The sequence below is a fragment of the Lepisosteus platostomus genome, chromosome 13 (assembly GCF_059453375.1).
Source record: "Lepisosteus platostomus isolate fLepPlt1 chromosome 13, fLepPlt1.hap1, whole genome shotgun sequence".
NCBI classification, from domain to species: Eukaryota; Metazoa; Chordata; class Actinopteri; order Semionotiformes; family Lepisosteidae; genus Lepisosteus; species Lepisosteus platostomus.
The window spans coordinates 36416648-36433732 of record NC_142623.1 but is presented as its reverse complement, the minus strand read 5'-3'; the positions used below and the strand labels follow the sequence as shown (position 1 = coordinate 36433732).

Below are 17085 nucleotides of genomic sequence, written 5' to 3'. Positions count from 1 at the left end.
CATCAGCATGCTTTAGGATGGTTGGAGGAGTTAAGTATTACCCCGACAATCTTTACATCTTGCATCTCACTGTCTGATTTCCTGTGGTTCAACTCACTAGAGGAAGCCTTTGTAGGCCAGAACGTCAGTGATAACAGCGTGGTTCCAGCGGCAGTACAGGAATGACAGGAACAAAACAATCCTTTTACTACACTTTGTGAAGCACTGACAAACATTAGTGGATATGCAAAGGGACTTTGTTCCACTTGTGAAGTATACTGTATTTAGTGATTAATTCCCAGATTCCCTTTACGTTTTGATATACCTTAAAATACATTGTTACAAATGGGGGGTTACAAAAGTAGGAAGTTGGAAGTAGGAAGAAATCAAGAGTTGGCCAAGCAGTTTAGTCAATAAGTAAAATAATTATTCAGAACCCCCAACTTGTAAGATATTTCTCTAGAATATACCTGAGTGGCTGGTATAATTAGAGGCATGTGAATTCTCTGGCACAGTTTTGTTGAAAAGAGTAATAATCCAGGCACACTTGGTTAAACAAATATTGATTAACAATGACAAAATCCAAAGTACACTACACATAACAAAACATACAACACACAAGTTACTCTATGTACATGTCAGAACAAGGCGTATCAGAGGCCTAACACCTTAATCACCCAGAAAACCCCCAGACTTCTACTACGTATTAAACTCTTAATGCCTACAGAGGCCAAAAAATAGATAATAGCAGAATAAAGCACAGAATAGTATGCTCTCTCTAGCAAGGTTCAAATACTTAGCTCCAGTCAGGTTTTGTTTGGATGATTGTGAAGCAGGGGCTCTCGCCTGGCACAATCTTCAAGTTCCAACTCCTCTCTTTTCTCTGTTCTTCTTACTTGTTCTCTTTCTGTGCTCTTAATGTGATCTTATATGGTGTACTGCTCATTGACAATCATTAACCCACAATTTACCTACTGTACGTGTACCAAGGTAAACATTACAATCGTTTTTGCTGAAGGACTCCCCACATGTCAGCATACAGTACATCCTCTCTGCTTTGAATCTAGAGGTGCCAGGTGTCACAAACTTTATCTAAACTCTAGGAGACACTTCCTAGTCACCTAAGGTTGTAATAAAATAAATATAACAGGTAGATTCTGTTAGCATAGTGATTGTCTAGGCAGAAGCAGTAGGAAACAATTCCAAAGAAGTATGACAGTACATGGAAAAAGACAGTATAATAATAATATTTCTCTAATAATAGATGATTGCTGTGTTCTGTTTGTTCAGTATTTCAATCAGATTCACATGCTGCAGTGGATAGAAGTTTGATTTGTTAAACTAAATGGTATCTGTCCTTGCTAGAGGGAAATTTTTAAATATTCATATGCTGTTGGAAATTCAATTCATAAGGCTACACTTAAAACAATCTCAAAAGGCCAGATTGACCTGAAATTCAGATAACACAAGATGATGTATAAATATTAATAAACACAATGAATTTTAATCAAATAATTATTTTGCAAAGGAAAAGAAGAATAATGTTCTGGAATCCTCACCTTATCCGCTTTTTCAATTCTTATTTTAATTAACATTCTTTCTATTAACAAGTTTGTGAAGTGTTAAATCTGTTTCTCCTGCCAAATTCCATTTAATTTAACTAGCTTTTAATATGTTTCAACATCCTGACAGTTGTAGAGGTTTTCTTTGTTCTTCAGCTTTTGATAAACTTTTTTGTGTTGTTTGTAACTTAGATTGATCTCAGAGTAAAACAGTTTAAAAAAAATTTAAATGATTTCTGAATTTGATCACACTGAAAACAAACTTTTTTTTTCTTGTTTCGGTAATAATTATACAGGTTCAAATTATTGTTAATTACTATTAAGCAACAAAAGTAGGGCACAAATATCCAGGCTACACTTAAGCTATTTATGGAATTATGATGTGGATTTCAAAATGAATCTGTTCATGTTTAATTTTATACAAATATTTAATACAATCAGAAAGGTAAAAAATGAAGTGGGACATTCTATTCTTTGTACTAATCCTTTTGCTAGTGAGTTACAAAATTTTCACAAAAATGTCCTTCATGGATTGCTTGTTTTTTTTACAAACAGAATCGAAGCACCACTTATTTTCGGTCCACAATCTATCTGAAATACTGTCCTATGTTTGTCTGTTCACATATTCGGCCCCTGTGTGCACATTTTCGTCTGCCATTTGATTCAATTATCAGCTGTGTATGATAGAACTACCTAGATCTGGTTAGTCCTGAGATGCTAAACTCCAAAAAAGAGGGAAGGGGTTGCAATGGGATGGAAAGACTTAATTATTAGGTTACCTGGGTCTGCTGATTGTTGAGATAAGGCAGCAATTCACTGTTACAGATCAGCTCCACTCAGAAAAATGAGCAACACAATGATATGTGCTCTTCAGAAAAACAATCTTCCAAGAGTGAAAGGGGTTTGCTTGAAATCTTCCTTCAATGGGTAGCGTATTCTCTCTGCATCTCTTCTCTGTTTGAGGATCTTTGAGAGAAAATTAAATAATACATCTATCATCTTCTGCTGCATGAAATATTTATGTCAGAATTGTTACTGTGCCCTAGAATGTCCTCTAGGGCCTTCTGTTTCTTGTTTCACAATATGTAAAAGTTACCGTTAATGTTAAAGCTCTTTCAGACAGGTAATTGGTACAGGTCTCGGGAAAAGGAAAAAAAGAATATGCAATTGCCAAGCCTTGTGTTCTTTACTATCTTCATAGACATATTTTTACTTGCTTGTATTGTCTGTTATCTTTATTCCCAACGCTCAATGAAATTTGTCCTTTCATATTCAGAGATGTACGAGCATTTTTAAGTAGAAGAATAAAGACTACAATTTTGAAATTGTAAAACTGAGTGCCTTTAAAAATCACTTAAAGGTTACACCTACCATACAGTGGCACTTTTGAGGATGTGAATGTGTTTATTTACATATTTTACATATTCAGTCTTTGCTTTGTAAATATCAGTCATAAACACCATTGTTTGTGGAGAAAAGTAAGGGTATTTATAAAAATGAAAAAAAAAACTATCACAATCATTTGAATCATTCCATTTGCAACATTCTCACTCTTAAACTTAAATATTTACCTGATATTAGTTTATTGTTAAATATTGTTTCAACATATTCATTGTAGTACTGTATATTGTTCTACAGAAACCCGTTTTAACAGACTACCTCAATTTTTCAGCTCCTTTTTCTACTCATCACCCTGATTAGCATTGCTTGTCTATTTTCTCTGCACAGGAAGTCTAACTCAAAATAATTGTTATTTTCTCTGCCTACTATTGGGAATGAATTCAATGTTAATAATATCTAGTGTGTGTTTTCTCAATTTTTAGTTCTCATGCTAGTGATATAGATAATCCATCTATTAGGAAAGTACCATGCCATCTGGAATACCATGTGATCGCACCACAAATTGCCTGTTAAACCCAATTGTGTAATCTCTAGTGTAATCATTCTAGGCTTCATCTTATAAACTTTATCTTCTTAAATCAATGGGATTATTTCTAAAGACATTTTCTTACACAAGTAACGGTCATGGAATTCAATCAAACCTATTCTGTAATTCCACTGTGATGAGATTCTTTGTAGTGGAACCTACTGTATTTGAAGTCAACTGATGCTACATTGAGCACAATCTGCGTAGGTGCTCCACTGCTGTTTAGAACCACTTAAGAATTAAAGTTGCTGAACTGAGAGTTATTTCTCCCTTTCTAGGGTTTGACACCAGCATCCTTCCCATATGTAAAGACTCCCTAGGTTGGATGTTCAACAAGCTGGATATGAATTATGACCTGCTCCTGGATCACACTGAGCTTAGTGCCATTTACCTGGACAAGTATGAGCAGTGCATGAAGCCCCTCTTCAACTCCTGTGACTCCTTCAAGGATGGGAAACTCTCCAACAATGAATGGTGCTACTGTTTCCAGAAGCCAGATGGTAGAGACTTCATTATTGCCATTAGCATGCAGCACAGTTTCTGATTTTAGAACTACTCAGTTCCATTTGCAGATGCCTGTCAACGGCTTGTTATATCAAGCTTTGACCCCAGGATTTGTTGAATGTTATTGCTTCCCGTTTTTGTTTTGCAATTCCTTCCTTCTCTCTTGAAGCATCATTTGAAACATACCATTATTAATTTTGCACAGCCCATTTCTTTTTTCTCTCTCTCTCTGCTCTAGAGAGATTTATGATTTTGTAATGAAATGTTACAGAGTGACATGTCTCATAAAAGCCTGTGCTGCAGGAATTCAAAATCATACATTTTTCCTAACATAAAATAATAAAACATGTGGAACTCTGTTATCTTTCATTCTAACAAAGATTTAATATCAAGGGTGCCAAATACTTTCACAGAACAACTTTTTTTTAAAAAATTAAAACTAATTGTGGGGGTACCATATTTATTGTTGATTTGATATCACTTTTTATGATTTGACACAGGTTTCGATGGAATGGAATAGACTTACTGTACCAACCAGGCAAATTTGGCATTGTAAATATTAGAACAGTAAACATTGTTCGCAGTTGAACAAATAACACTAATTTACAGTAGACCAGACAGCTTTAATTGGCATTGCTAGACCTTAAAACGTGCACTACAAAACCATATAAAAATCTTCCAAACAGAAAGGTCTTATAGTGTAATAACTGAAGGTTTCGCCTTAAAATCTTCTTATCACCTTGCCATACCATGTGAATCACAATGCAGTATTGCCCTGTGTATAAAGGAATTTTATCTTTGTGTATGTCTACTCATACAGCATACCTGTACCCACAGTACACATTCACTGTAAGAAAGAGCTTCCAGTTATAAAAATCAGTCTTGTTCTTGGAATAGTACTTACATTTAATCTACCACATTTTTAGAGGTAAAATGTTTTACATTTTGCAGGAGAGCCCATTTGTATTTACAAAGAGAAATATGTCAGACAGTGCCTTTTTGTCATCATTTTTCATTATGTTGGTGTTCAAATTTCATCCTTAAAAAAATACCACTCATCTGCTATCCCAATCATGATCACAATTCTGTTGACTGTTTTCATTTTCAAAAACAGAAACCTGCTTATCTATACTGTGTTGTTTTTAGGTGATGACCTCTTTTATTGTATTAATTAATTGTTAGTTTTACTTTTCTATCTTCTGCTTGATATTTCTTGATCTTCCTTTAATAAGATCCCCAAAACAACCCTTGTCATGGCTGTGAAGTTAAGTTTGACCTGAATTGCTCTTGTATTACAAGCATAGGCTATCCCCAAGCAAACTACTGTCACTGGATTTGATTTGACCACTAAAGATATTTCACATGTGACCGGTTTTGATCTCAGGCTTGGGAGATAAAGGGCTAGGAAAGTTAGTTGCTTGGTCTGCTCTGATTTTCAGCTCTTAGCATGACCCTGTTGAATAAAATCTGCATGAAGAAGAATTTCCAGGTGGCTCCTATTCACCCTTTACAAAAGCTTGGGAATTTTTAGGTTCATGACAGAAGACTGCCACAGTCAAATCTGTCAGAAAGAATTAAAGATAGTACAGCAGTTGCAAATTAAAAATGAGGTGAAAAGAATAATTCTGTTTTTTGAAGAACGTTGAAGAGGTGCATTTCTGGAGATGTCATGCAATAGTAACTGATTTAAAAAAATACATTGCTTGTCATGACAAGTTCTGTTACATACTTCAAATTCAGGTGTTTGGTGGAAGGGACATCTTCTTTTATAACAAACTCGTTGCAAATCTGAATTTGGTTTTGATTCATTGTTGTTTTGTCACACAGCAGCAAGCAATGAGTCAAAAGACTTGTCCTACAAATGCTCCTGCATCATGTAATACCTCATTAAAAAGGATGAACAGAAAACATTTTCATTCATTTCTTTTTTAATGATATATATATATACATGTAAGCTGAATGTAGTGACTCACTCTAACTACAGTGCTGACTCTAGGCTTCCTGCACTCTACTCAGTTTGTCTTTTCTGCATTTGCAGTTGTATATTACACATTCTAAAAACCCTCATTACCTCCCAAAGTAAAATAAATACAATGTAAAACAAGCAGCATACCATATTAACTTAATAAGTAAAGGATAGGAAGCTCGGCGGTTCTGTATTAAACCCACAGGAGTTGCTATTTGTGCTTCTTACATTTGTTACCTATAAGCTGTCGACACAAGGTCGTGTGAGAGTGTATGCTGGAATAACAGTGAATACAATCTCTCCATGGCCTTTTGAAACATAATTGGGATTTCAAAAAGCTGTATCACTCTTTAGACCCCTTCCCACATGGTTCAGACATCAGCTGTGCCCCTTGAAGTGCAAGAGCTACAAATGCAAAGGGCAAACATGTTTGCTTAAGACGTTGTTGATTGGGGGTTTGTGTGTCAGGTCATGTGGGATGTAACACTGTCTGCTTCGATTTCATTGCAGGCCTCCCATGTCAGAATGAAATTAATAGAATTCAAAACCAAAGCAGGCGGAAGGCCCTTGTAGGTGAGTACTGCCCAAGCAATTAGTTTGTGTCAGAAAGGTGTCGGAATTGATGAATGAGAACCTACTGGCATGTGAAACTTTATATCTGGTAAGGCTACAGTAGATGTAGCCTGAATAGCACTATCTATTTCCCTACTGTATTTTTTCTCTGCGCCTCATCTTCCTTTTACATATAAAGAAGCAGAGATGAACTTTGCATTACATTTTGCTATTCAATGAATGCTAATAATCAGACATGGTACCTGCACTTCCAGACATTGTTGTATCCATTCATTCAGTTTTTTGGCAGCTTGCTTAATAAATAAATTAAACTACCAATATTGTTTTATTTTTTAAATGACAAATACTGTTACAGTATAAAAAGTATGATTACATGGCAAGAGCTTCAGGAGAGATTTTAAATTCATGTAATTACTTTTAGAAATGGTGATTCCTCTCTGTGTATTACGTGCATAGTATTGACAAAGCAGTGATAGTGTAATTTTTAGGTGAATGATTTAAGAATTAAATCATGCAATTCACTGTAACATATTTTTGGGATATTTGTTTAAAAATTCTATGTCCTTCTATTGTATGCATACTGTATGCATATTTTAAATTTGATGTTTTTAGTAACAGTGAAATGAATGACTTAAGAGTGACAATACTAAATTCAGTTTGTAACTTATTGACATACGATCTACAGAAAACAAGCTTGTAATCTGAGTGTAATGTGTTCCTAATTTAATGTTCCTTGCAAATATTATTTCACAAAAAGAGAAAAGTCATTGACTCTCTTGATTTGAAGATAAAAGTATAAAGGTATACATGTAGTTGTATTCATAAATGTGTTAAACTGGTGATATGCAAATATCATACTAGTGGCCATAGATACAGAGAAGTAGATACAGAGATATTTACTTATTTTGCCTTTTAAAATTTCAAGCATTTTATTATTTTGTAATTTTCCTGCTCATATCTCAGTAGTTGAGCTTTGCATACTTAATGTTGGGTGTGAATATTTATAAATTTAGACTTTGTGATTCATTGGGATTCATTGTGTTACATTCTTGTTCCATCCAGTAGCATAAGGGCTGAAGGTGCAGTAAAGGCAGGGTAGTAAATGAGTGAATTAATAATCTTTGAAGAATAACATTCTTCAAGGAGACTGCAAATTAACCTTTGTAATATAATGGTGGTGAATAAAGAATTAGATATAAATTGTGCATATCAGGCCCAACCACTGTGGCACACCATATTTGTATAGTATCAATATTTATTCTATAGTATCAACACAACGGAAATGAACAATACCAAGTCATTTAAAGAAACCCCATCTCTGAAGGCTTCCTTCTTAAAGGGGTACTGCCTTACGTGGTACCATTGCAAAGTTACAGATAAATATAGTAAACAAAATGTAAGTGTGGTAAAAAAACAAAATTGTGAATATACAGGTACAGTAAATGTCCTCTAGTGTGCTGCTTATGGATTACCTAAATATATTTTTCTGAAATAAGGACTGTTTAAAGGGGGACTGCACATTATTTTTATATTTTGGGGTTAAAAAAGATCAACATCAAAGAGTGCATTTCAAACTTCAATGAAAGTAAAATGTGCACAGTAATGTGTAAAATCATTAATTTACATCACAAAATAGATCAAATTACCAGGTACTGTATGAATCAGCACCACATTGTCATCAGAACGAGGCAATAAAAACTACAGTGACATGAACCGGCCCTATTAAATTTTAAACAAGCAGGCTTGTGAATACATCTCTTTTAATCCAATAGAACTATTGCTCTTGACTGTGAGACAGTTTTGCCAATGAATACTACTCACTTGTTAACATTGGAACATTAAGCTCATTAAGTAATGAACAGGAAGGGCCAATCTACGACACAATTCTTGCAAACTCAGTGGTGAGACCAGCCGTTTGCCACAACATGGTGACGATACAGTACTTTCCCAAAGTTCACTATTTTGTGTTTCGGAATTTGTAAAGTTTTGCGATACCATCAGTTAATTTATTTCGTTAGCGAGATTTAATAACTGGTCTAGGAAATCAAGAATGCAGTTCCCATTTAAGGGTAGTTGTTTGTTTAGTAGTTACTAGGCTACTTAAAAAAATAAATAGAAATTTCCTGGTTCTTTAGCTGCTGACGATGTAACAAATCTATTACACTTTAGGATTCTTGACTGGAGCTGTACACCCTTTATGTATAACATCAATTTGTTTAATTCTTTTTTTGCCTTCAGGAGCTTTCATCCCGAGATGCAACGAGGAAGGTTACTTCAAGCCCACTCAGTGCCATGGAAGCACGGGGCAGTGCTGGTGTGTTGATAAATATGGCAATGAGATAGCAGGGTCCAGGAAACAAGGCAACCCCACCTGTGGTAAGAGCCAAGCATGCACATGAGAAAGTGAACACAGAATCCTGTGCAGGTACCGCTAATGTAGTTCTGTTTTTATCCCATTGTGTTTCTGTCTGCAGAGGAAGACCAGGAGACCTCAGGCGACTTTGGCAGCGGAGGAGCTGTGATCCTCCTGGATGACCAGGAGGATGAACGGGATCAGGCCAGTCGGCAGAAGGAGCGGAAGGTCAGAGTTCACCCACGAGGTGCCATCGAGGATGATGAAGATGAGGAGGATGACAAAGATGATGAGATTGGTTACGTCTGGTAGCTCTTCTAACACCTTTTCCAGGGACTCTCATTTATTGCACAGATCTGAAGCCATTCCACAGTTACTTCTCTCTCATGCTACGGAAATGAAAAAAAAAACAGATGTTCCCATTATCTTAGACTACAATTACAACAGTAAAACAAGCGTGTCCTCCCTTTCCTAGCTAAATTCTCTACAAACACCACACCTTTGCCTATTCTGCATCAGTACCAAATCTGAATGTTTAATGGCAGAAGCTTCTTTTTAAATTCGCTGGTGGGCAGAAATTCTGTAGATTCAATGAGACTGAAAAAAAACAAAAATTAGAAACACAGTGAAAGTCAAACATGAAGATTTGTTTTTTGTAGTCTGAGAGAAGTTTGACTTTGACATTGGTGAAATACAATGTGACCAGCAGTTTTTGTTCAGAGATAAGGCAGATGTACTGTATATGCTGGTTTCATAAAGAAGGCTTTTGGCTTTTAAGGTGTGCAGTTTGATCCCCATAGATTCTGTCAAACTAAAGCACATTTGTTACAATAATGGCGACATGTCTTAGTAGCATTCTGTAATGCTTCATTGGTTTTTCTGCAACATCCTTACCAATTGTGTCAAATTTGTGTTTTTCTTATAATTTGTCTAATTATACAGTACATAACAAAGTCCCCTATATGGAAAGCTATAATTTTTATGTGGATATTCAAATCCTTTAATTTATATACTTGTTTCAAACTAATTAACATCCTGTGTACAATTAGAGTTCTTTGAATTAATGTAGCTCTTCTGAATTATTTTCAACTAATATCCCCACATCTCCTCTGCTCAAGCTTGATTCCATTCATCTTGTGGCTTATTCTTTCAATGAGATTTTGTGATTTGTGCTTTCTTTCCAAAATAACTTTCTAGTCACACACCATCACTTTTGTTACTTTGTATAGCACTTCATTTCCAACCTGGTTATTGTTCGTTCAAAATGTATCACATTGAAGTAAACACCTTTTGATTGTCATATAATAAAAGAGAACAAATATTAGCAAAGTAAACCTGTGAGGGAAAAAAAAGGCTTAGTAACAAAAAGTAAGAATATAAATTAAAAATGATTCAGGCTCTTTTGGTTGGTCTGCATTCATCGATTTACCCTGAGTTGACATGTATTCCTAATTTAAAGTTAAGCCAGGTCTTCAAACATCTGACACAAGGCTTAGTTTACAATAAGGAGTTTTAGTCGTGTTAAATTTAACTAAGTCATCCTCTGGGGTTCGTGAGCTTTTGTTATGACTTGCGTCCACAGTTCTCAGTTTGTCTTATTGATTTTTCATTGATTGCTGTACTGAATGTCAAGCAGTTATAAATATGAAAGGGTCTGGATCCTCTTTTTTTTAATCTTCAGGCATCACAGGCTATTTTGAGACAGATAGTTATTTTTAGGTCAGCTGCATTTTTGCAGATTAGAGACACAACAGATATTATCATTTGTATCACGATAGTTTATTTCTCCAACAGTCTCTTGCATGCCCACAGCCCTTGGCACCAAGTAGTTGAATTAACACATTATGACACATTATGATACATACTGTATATACAGTACAGATGGGATAAACATAGTGCAACATATGATGTAAGCTATAGAGTGTTTCCATGCAGTAGGATATTGATATATTTCCATCAATAGTAAGGAATGACTACTGTACATATAATCCCCTTCTCAATCATGCAGAGCTGAACAAATGGTATGGCTTTCTGGAGGTCTTGAATCCCAATAACAGTTTTTTGTATTATGATTTATTTAATACACACATTTATTTTTGTGGCTTTGCCTTAAACTCTTTTGTGGTAGACCCATTTTATGTCATAATCTTGTTCCTGTCAAAAGAGTGGGATTTTGGCATTCAAATTTTATTTCAGTACTTTTCTCTTGCAAATAAAGGCATTTGCTGCCTTGAATTTATTTGCAAGCTCCCTGTATACTAAATGAATGTACTGTACGACTTTAAAATGTGCCCGACTTTGTATTCTCATGCATGTCCAGTAGTAGTTCTCAAGGTAATTTCCATTGGCCCTTCACCTCAGTGCTTTTATGGTATAAGAAAGATGATTATTAAGTAAGTTTTAAGACATGCACAAAAAGGTGTACCTTTATTTGAGTAACTACTTATACTGTGAGAAAAGATTGTATGTTATCCTTCTGTTGAAGTCTGTCCTCTTTTTCTTTTTAAAGTCTTAATTCTTTCAAATGCTCTTTTTGCTGGTAATTTTGAAAGCTGCAGCAGAATAAATGACAGGGGATCACTTCTTTTGCAATATTTTACAATATGCCTTTTTTCTCCCCTTTGTTTAAATTATTTTGTACATGACAGTGAGGGCATTTCATGTGTCGCAATTTTAAGGGGTACTCTTTTAATGTGCTCTTTCATGTGGAACAATTAACACAAGTGTTGGTTTTCACAGGTTTGTACTGCTAAACAGCACAGGAGAAGCTTACTGTGAAATACTAGGAGCATGACTAAATAATGTGCTTGCTTTCTTTTCTGTCTGTTAAATTGAATGTGAGCTGTTACTAATTCTAAAATAGTCAATAGGATTTTATTTTTTAAATACCGTAAATTCTACAATCAAACAATTGCTTTGGAAAAGAACATAAGAATATCAAGAAAATCAATCTTGTTTTTCTGGAATACAATGCAGTGAAAGTTTGAACAGTGTTTGGCTAATAATAAATATGGATCAAAAGGCAGATGTTTGAGAAAACTTGCCAAAGCATGGCACTGTTGATTCATTACATACAGAATGTACTGACAGTTGATGATATGAGATGAGTAAATATTCCCTTTAAGAGAAGAGCTCCTGGTTGGAGTTTTTAAGGTTAGCACTCATACGGTTTTCCTAGGCCAGTCTGGTTCTGACTCAAACACCTGACACTAATATTTACTTAAAATGATTCAACTGTCCTAGTTGTAGTAATTGCTAAGAGGTATGCAAGATATTTTGTTATTTGTTTGTTTGTGTGTTTCTTTTTTTAATTTTGTTATATGACCAGCAATGCTACAGTGAGATGTTATTTCTGAATATATACATAAGTTATGATTGCAGTTCAACTCATTTCTTCACAATGCATATCCCCCTCACATGGTATAATCTTTTATGTTTTCCTAAGATTCACTGCATTTTGACCGTGGGAGGTAGAATATATATACTGATGCACATTTCAACAAAAAATACACACTGGAATATAAACAATGTCACAGAACATAAAGGAATTGTGACAGACTTTAGCTATGAAATGACATTGGTATGCATTGTCATGCTTAGTTATTTTGGCAAAACTAATTATTGGACTTTGTTCTTAAAGCACTGATGCATAGACCTTATCAGCCTCTGGATAGACTGCTTTGGAAAGTTCTACCACTCTTCCTGTGGCAAAGGTTGGACTATTGCAGCTGGTTTGAGCAAGGCAAATGTCAGTGTAACACTCACCATGACATCTCACCAAGAAACCAAACAAGTGTTGTCTTCTATCAAGTCATTCATGAGTGAAACATCATCCAATCCTGATTAAAACACTGTCACTCTCTCTGTGATCACCTTAGGTGGCATTTTTGTCACTCAGCTGTCAGCTATACCCATGACCGACTTATGAGCGCGCTGATTATTTTCATGCAGATGGCAGTCTACAGTTATTTTGCTAATGTGCAGGTTATTTCTTCCTGGAATTTCTTATGTTACAATCACTGCAGTCTGAAAATCACTAAGCAGATGGATCAGATGGATGTGAAGTAAGAGCCTTGGCAAACTCTCAACCTTCCAAAATGTGGCTTGTCACTCACTATTCTGGTTCCCTAGTTTCTCCAAACTGTTCTGCTGAAATAGAGTAGAATATTAGCTGAATATATCATTCTTCAGGCAACGTCTCTCTTGGACAAGCTGCCTTCAACCATGCCAATGGCAACAGGGAAATCTTCATTACTCTTGCATTAATTAAAATCATGCCTTTAAATGACTATTTATTCAGTTTTTCTACAAACTATTTTTGGCAATTTTAACTGTTCTTTAAAAAGAAACACTGAATATCTGGTGTTTTCATGAAATTAACTCAGTCAATCTTGTCATTTTGTTATCCCAAGGAAGAGCACTAAGCAGAGTCAAAATGTCTTCTCACTATTTAAATTGTAAATAATTTTATTTACAGTATGTGTCCACTAAGCTATTGCTAGAGTATAGAATGTTACATTTTCATTGCATATCAATATATTTAAATGCAGATGAAGAAATAGACTGTTATCTAATTTTGGATAACACAGCAGCCAGCCACTAGTGTATTAGTTATATGAACTGTAAAATACAACAGATGTTCATCTGAGGTGAACCCTAACATCAAATTGTCCAGCATACTTGGTACTCAGTACTCTGAAATAGACCCTCAGTTTCTCACTCACTCCAGTAGAACATTTTTAATCTGAAAGACAACATATTTAATCTATTTTTTTCCCACAATATTACAGAAACTTTCCTCTTTGACTGTAATGGAATAAATGTATTCTGAAATTATATAAACAATCCTGATATAGCTATTTAAGAGTTATAAATGAGTTTTTGGAATGTTTTTTTCTTTAAAAAGTGACTTTAGAACAGCAAAGAGTGATCTATCCACCATGAATATGTTATTACATTGTTAAATTATCCTGCAAACAGTGATTGTACATTGTTTAGACTCTTACTCACAGAGTATTTGGAAATAAGCAAAGCTAATATTCCTTTGGACAAACTAATAATCTGTAAACCTTGCCCTTTCATATTAAGTCATCATAGTAAATGAGTGTTATTTACTTCAATATAATTATTCCTTGTTTGGCTAAGTTTGGTGTCTTGAGGTGTTACCGTTTCGAAGCAGCATGTAATTTCTCCACTAAATTAAATATGCCAGTTTTAAATATCTAAACTGACTTGAAAAAACTTTTTTAAAAGTCATACTGTTTCATACCTGTATGTCGTTGCCTGAAAAATATGCAAACTGACAGGTGTTTTTAAAAGTTCCACGTATAGCACAGCAATCCTACAATAACAGCTGTCATTGCATGCAGCAATGTTTTCATGCAGTTACTGTATGCAAGAGCATATGAAGTAAGAACTTATTTTTCAAGAGTGGAGGACATTAAATAACCTGCCACAATAAATCAATCAGTGTTAAGATGTCTCTCATTGATCATTAGCATAAAGTTAAATTCACCTCTGAACACATTAAAGTATAAGGATTAAAAGGTTTTTGATGAGGGTGTTGGCTGTAGGTGTTGGTTCCCTGCAGAGAATATGATGGTCCAACTTCATCTCTCTCAAGTCTTATCAAAATTTCGTGGATTTTTTTTTGCACCATTAAGGATATGAGGTTATGGATAAAATGATCCATCCTTCAGATGAAACATTAAACCGTGTTCTGGAGTCATTACAATTCCATGGAATCAGGATGTTATCCCTGGTGTCTTGGGTAATCTGGTCTACCTAAAGATCTCTGTTAATTAAATTGGTGAAACAATTCCTTGCTTTTGTATCTAATCTAGGTTGATGAGTGTCACCCAGGTGGAGGCTGTAATTCAGTGGTGGGTGAAATGTGTCATTTCCTTATATAGATAAAGTGCTCTGGAGTTTGTTGACTTAATAGTTAACTAATGCATTTAATACTTGAATGATGGATTGATCTACTTTATCTGATAGCTAAATTAAGCAAAGTGGTGCATTTCTGACATGTAGTCACACTGTAATCATGGTGCAACACTAGGAGATTCAATTAACATTTTTTAATGCTAGAGAAAGATACTTTTAGAATATTATTTTCCACCACCCCCATGTAGATTTTAACAAAGCATGTCATGTCAACATCTCATGCCATTTGGAAAGATTATGGTTAATGATCCCAGAAAATCATAACCCTGGTTTTAAGCATCTTTCCTAGTTCAACAATAGACTGGCTTTAGTTTTCTTGGAAAACTATATACAATAGAAACAGTACTTTTGCTTTTTAAATTAAATTGATAATAGCATCATTAACTATTCCATTTTTCCCATTCTCAGATCAATTATATTTTATTTTACCTTTAGTGATTATATCTCAGTAGTTGATGGATTCTTGAAGATAAGGTTGTGCTAGAAGAGCAGATTTCTAGTAACACAAATATACATCTGCATCGTAGGAGAGTCTCAGAATTTATATATCATTATGAAGTTGCGGTTTTCTTTTGCTCATACATAACAGAGAATGGAAGGATGTTGGATTTGTTACGCCAGGCCCAACAAGGTGTTTAAACTCAGTCTCGGTGAAAAATAGAATCAATGAGCCAAGATATGCAGCAATCAAGATAATTTATTCTTTGGCAGCACCGAAGAGAACAAACAGAGCTGAGTCTGAGGAAACAGCTGAGGCAGTAGCTGTGTAGCTGAAGCAGGCAGAACAGAGGGCTGAGGTCTGAGGTGATGAAGAGCTGATTAGTGGCAATGACAGAGGAACTGGAAACTGAGGATTAAGAAACATTGCCTGATAGGCCCGGCCTGATCTCGTTGAGGATGGCCCCAATGAGTCTCTAGCATATGTGGAATGCACATTGGTAATTGGTGGAGCTAATGTGGCGGCGGTCGGGGCGTAACAGGATTAAAACATTAATTTTGCCCTATACTGTGTTTGTTTTCTAAAACACGTACTGTAGCAAGGAATCATTTAAGACACTTAAATCTGATGGTTCTGTACTGTACAAGTCCACATAAAAATTCAAATTCCCTTGACCTTAACAGTACAGTGACATTTTTTGTGATTGAATAAAGTTAATAATTAATTAAAACAACTTTGATCACAGCACTTTATTGAATCAGTGGGCTGCATTCCTCAAAGGGACATTTTTCAATTACATGTAGTTAACTTGCTTTAGTAGAAATCCTGAAATTTAAATGTATTTCAATGTCAAGCTACAGTTTAGAAGACTCCAACCCTTAATTAATTAATTGAAAGGTAGCAAACTTTGAATGTAAGGTATCTAGTAATTGTTTGTCTGAAAACTTGGAAGGATTTCAGAATATGTCTAATTGAACAAAAAATTAACATGGTTAACAACTAATCTGGTTATAAAAATACCCTTAAGGACTGGAATTTAGCAGACCTTCAGGACATTTTCTGCAGTGTACTCAGCACTGAAAATATAACATTTCACAAAAATAACTGCTAGTTCTAAAACCATGAAAGTGAATAAAGTACTTTTGTAATGTGTCTTTGTTCTGCTAAGAGGTGTAATACAAGTACAGTATCTTACCAATACAGCACATTACATCTATTGAGGTTTACCATGTACTGTTTATTAAATTCTCCGTGCAGAGTTACAGAAACAGAAGAATTGTTCTCAAACTGCTAAGCTTTTTTAATTGGAAAGTGTTTTTTGTTGTTTCAGAAAGAATATTGTAATGACAAAACTGAGCACACTTTCTGAAACAAACTGCAGGTTTGTATTACTTTTAAAGGTAGTCATTGTTTTTTTTTTCTCTCAAGGCCCTACAATAAATAGATAAGCTACTGTATATGAGATTAATTTGCTTAACAAATTCAGCATTGTTCATTCTTCACCACGTCTGAAATTAGTTTTTCTTTTGCTCTTTGTAATTTGTTCCTCTGGAATAATTTTTTCAGATAACACACCACAGTAGACTTCTAAAAAGGTGGCACTGCATTTTTAACAACTTAAGAGACAAACAGTATACAGTACCATGTATAAAGCATGGTTCAGTAACTTAGTTGGGCGCCCTCTCATTCTCTCGTCCCTGTTTTTAATCTGTAATATTGTTATAAAGTCTTTAATGCACAATAACATAAATGGCCATATTTGCAGACGTCTTATTTGTTAATTTTATATTTTTTACTTTGTAAAGAAAACAAAATGTAATATAATGCCATCTATAG

At 34.8% G+C, this 17085-nt stretch overlaps 1 protein-coding gene across 5 annotated transcripts in view; it reads left to right on the top strand.

Annotated features, from left to right (window-relative positions):
- The window catches only part of spock1 (SPARC (osteonectin), cwcv and kazal like domains proteoglycan 1), a 254265-nt gene extending 240524 nt beyond the window's left edge, over nt 1-13741 (top strand). For all 5 annotated transcript variants that reach the window (XM_088604498.1, XM_088604496.1, XM_088604495.1 and 2 more), the window contains 4 exons: nt 3747-3968; nt 6449-6511; nt 8750-8887; nt 8986-13741. In XM_088604498.1, coding sequence (XP_088460624.1) covers nt 3747-3968; nt 6449-6511; nt 8750-8887; nt 8986-9176 — 614 coding nt within the window. In that variant the 3' untranslated portion in view covers nt 9177-13741. The remainder of the gene's footprint in view (nt 1-3746; nt 3969-6448; nt 6512-8749; nt 8888-8985) is intronic.
- The last annotated feature ends 3344 nt before the right edge of the window (nt 13742-17085 follow it).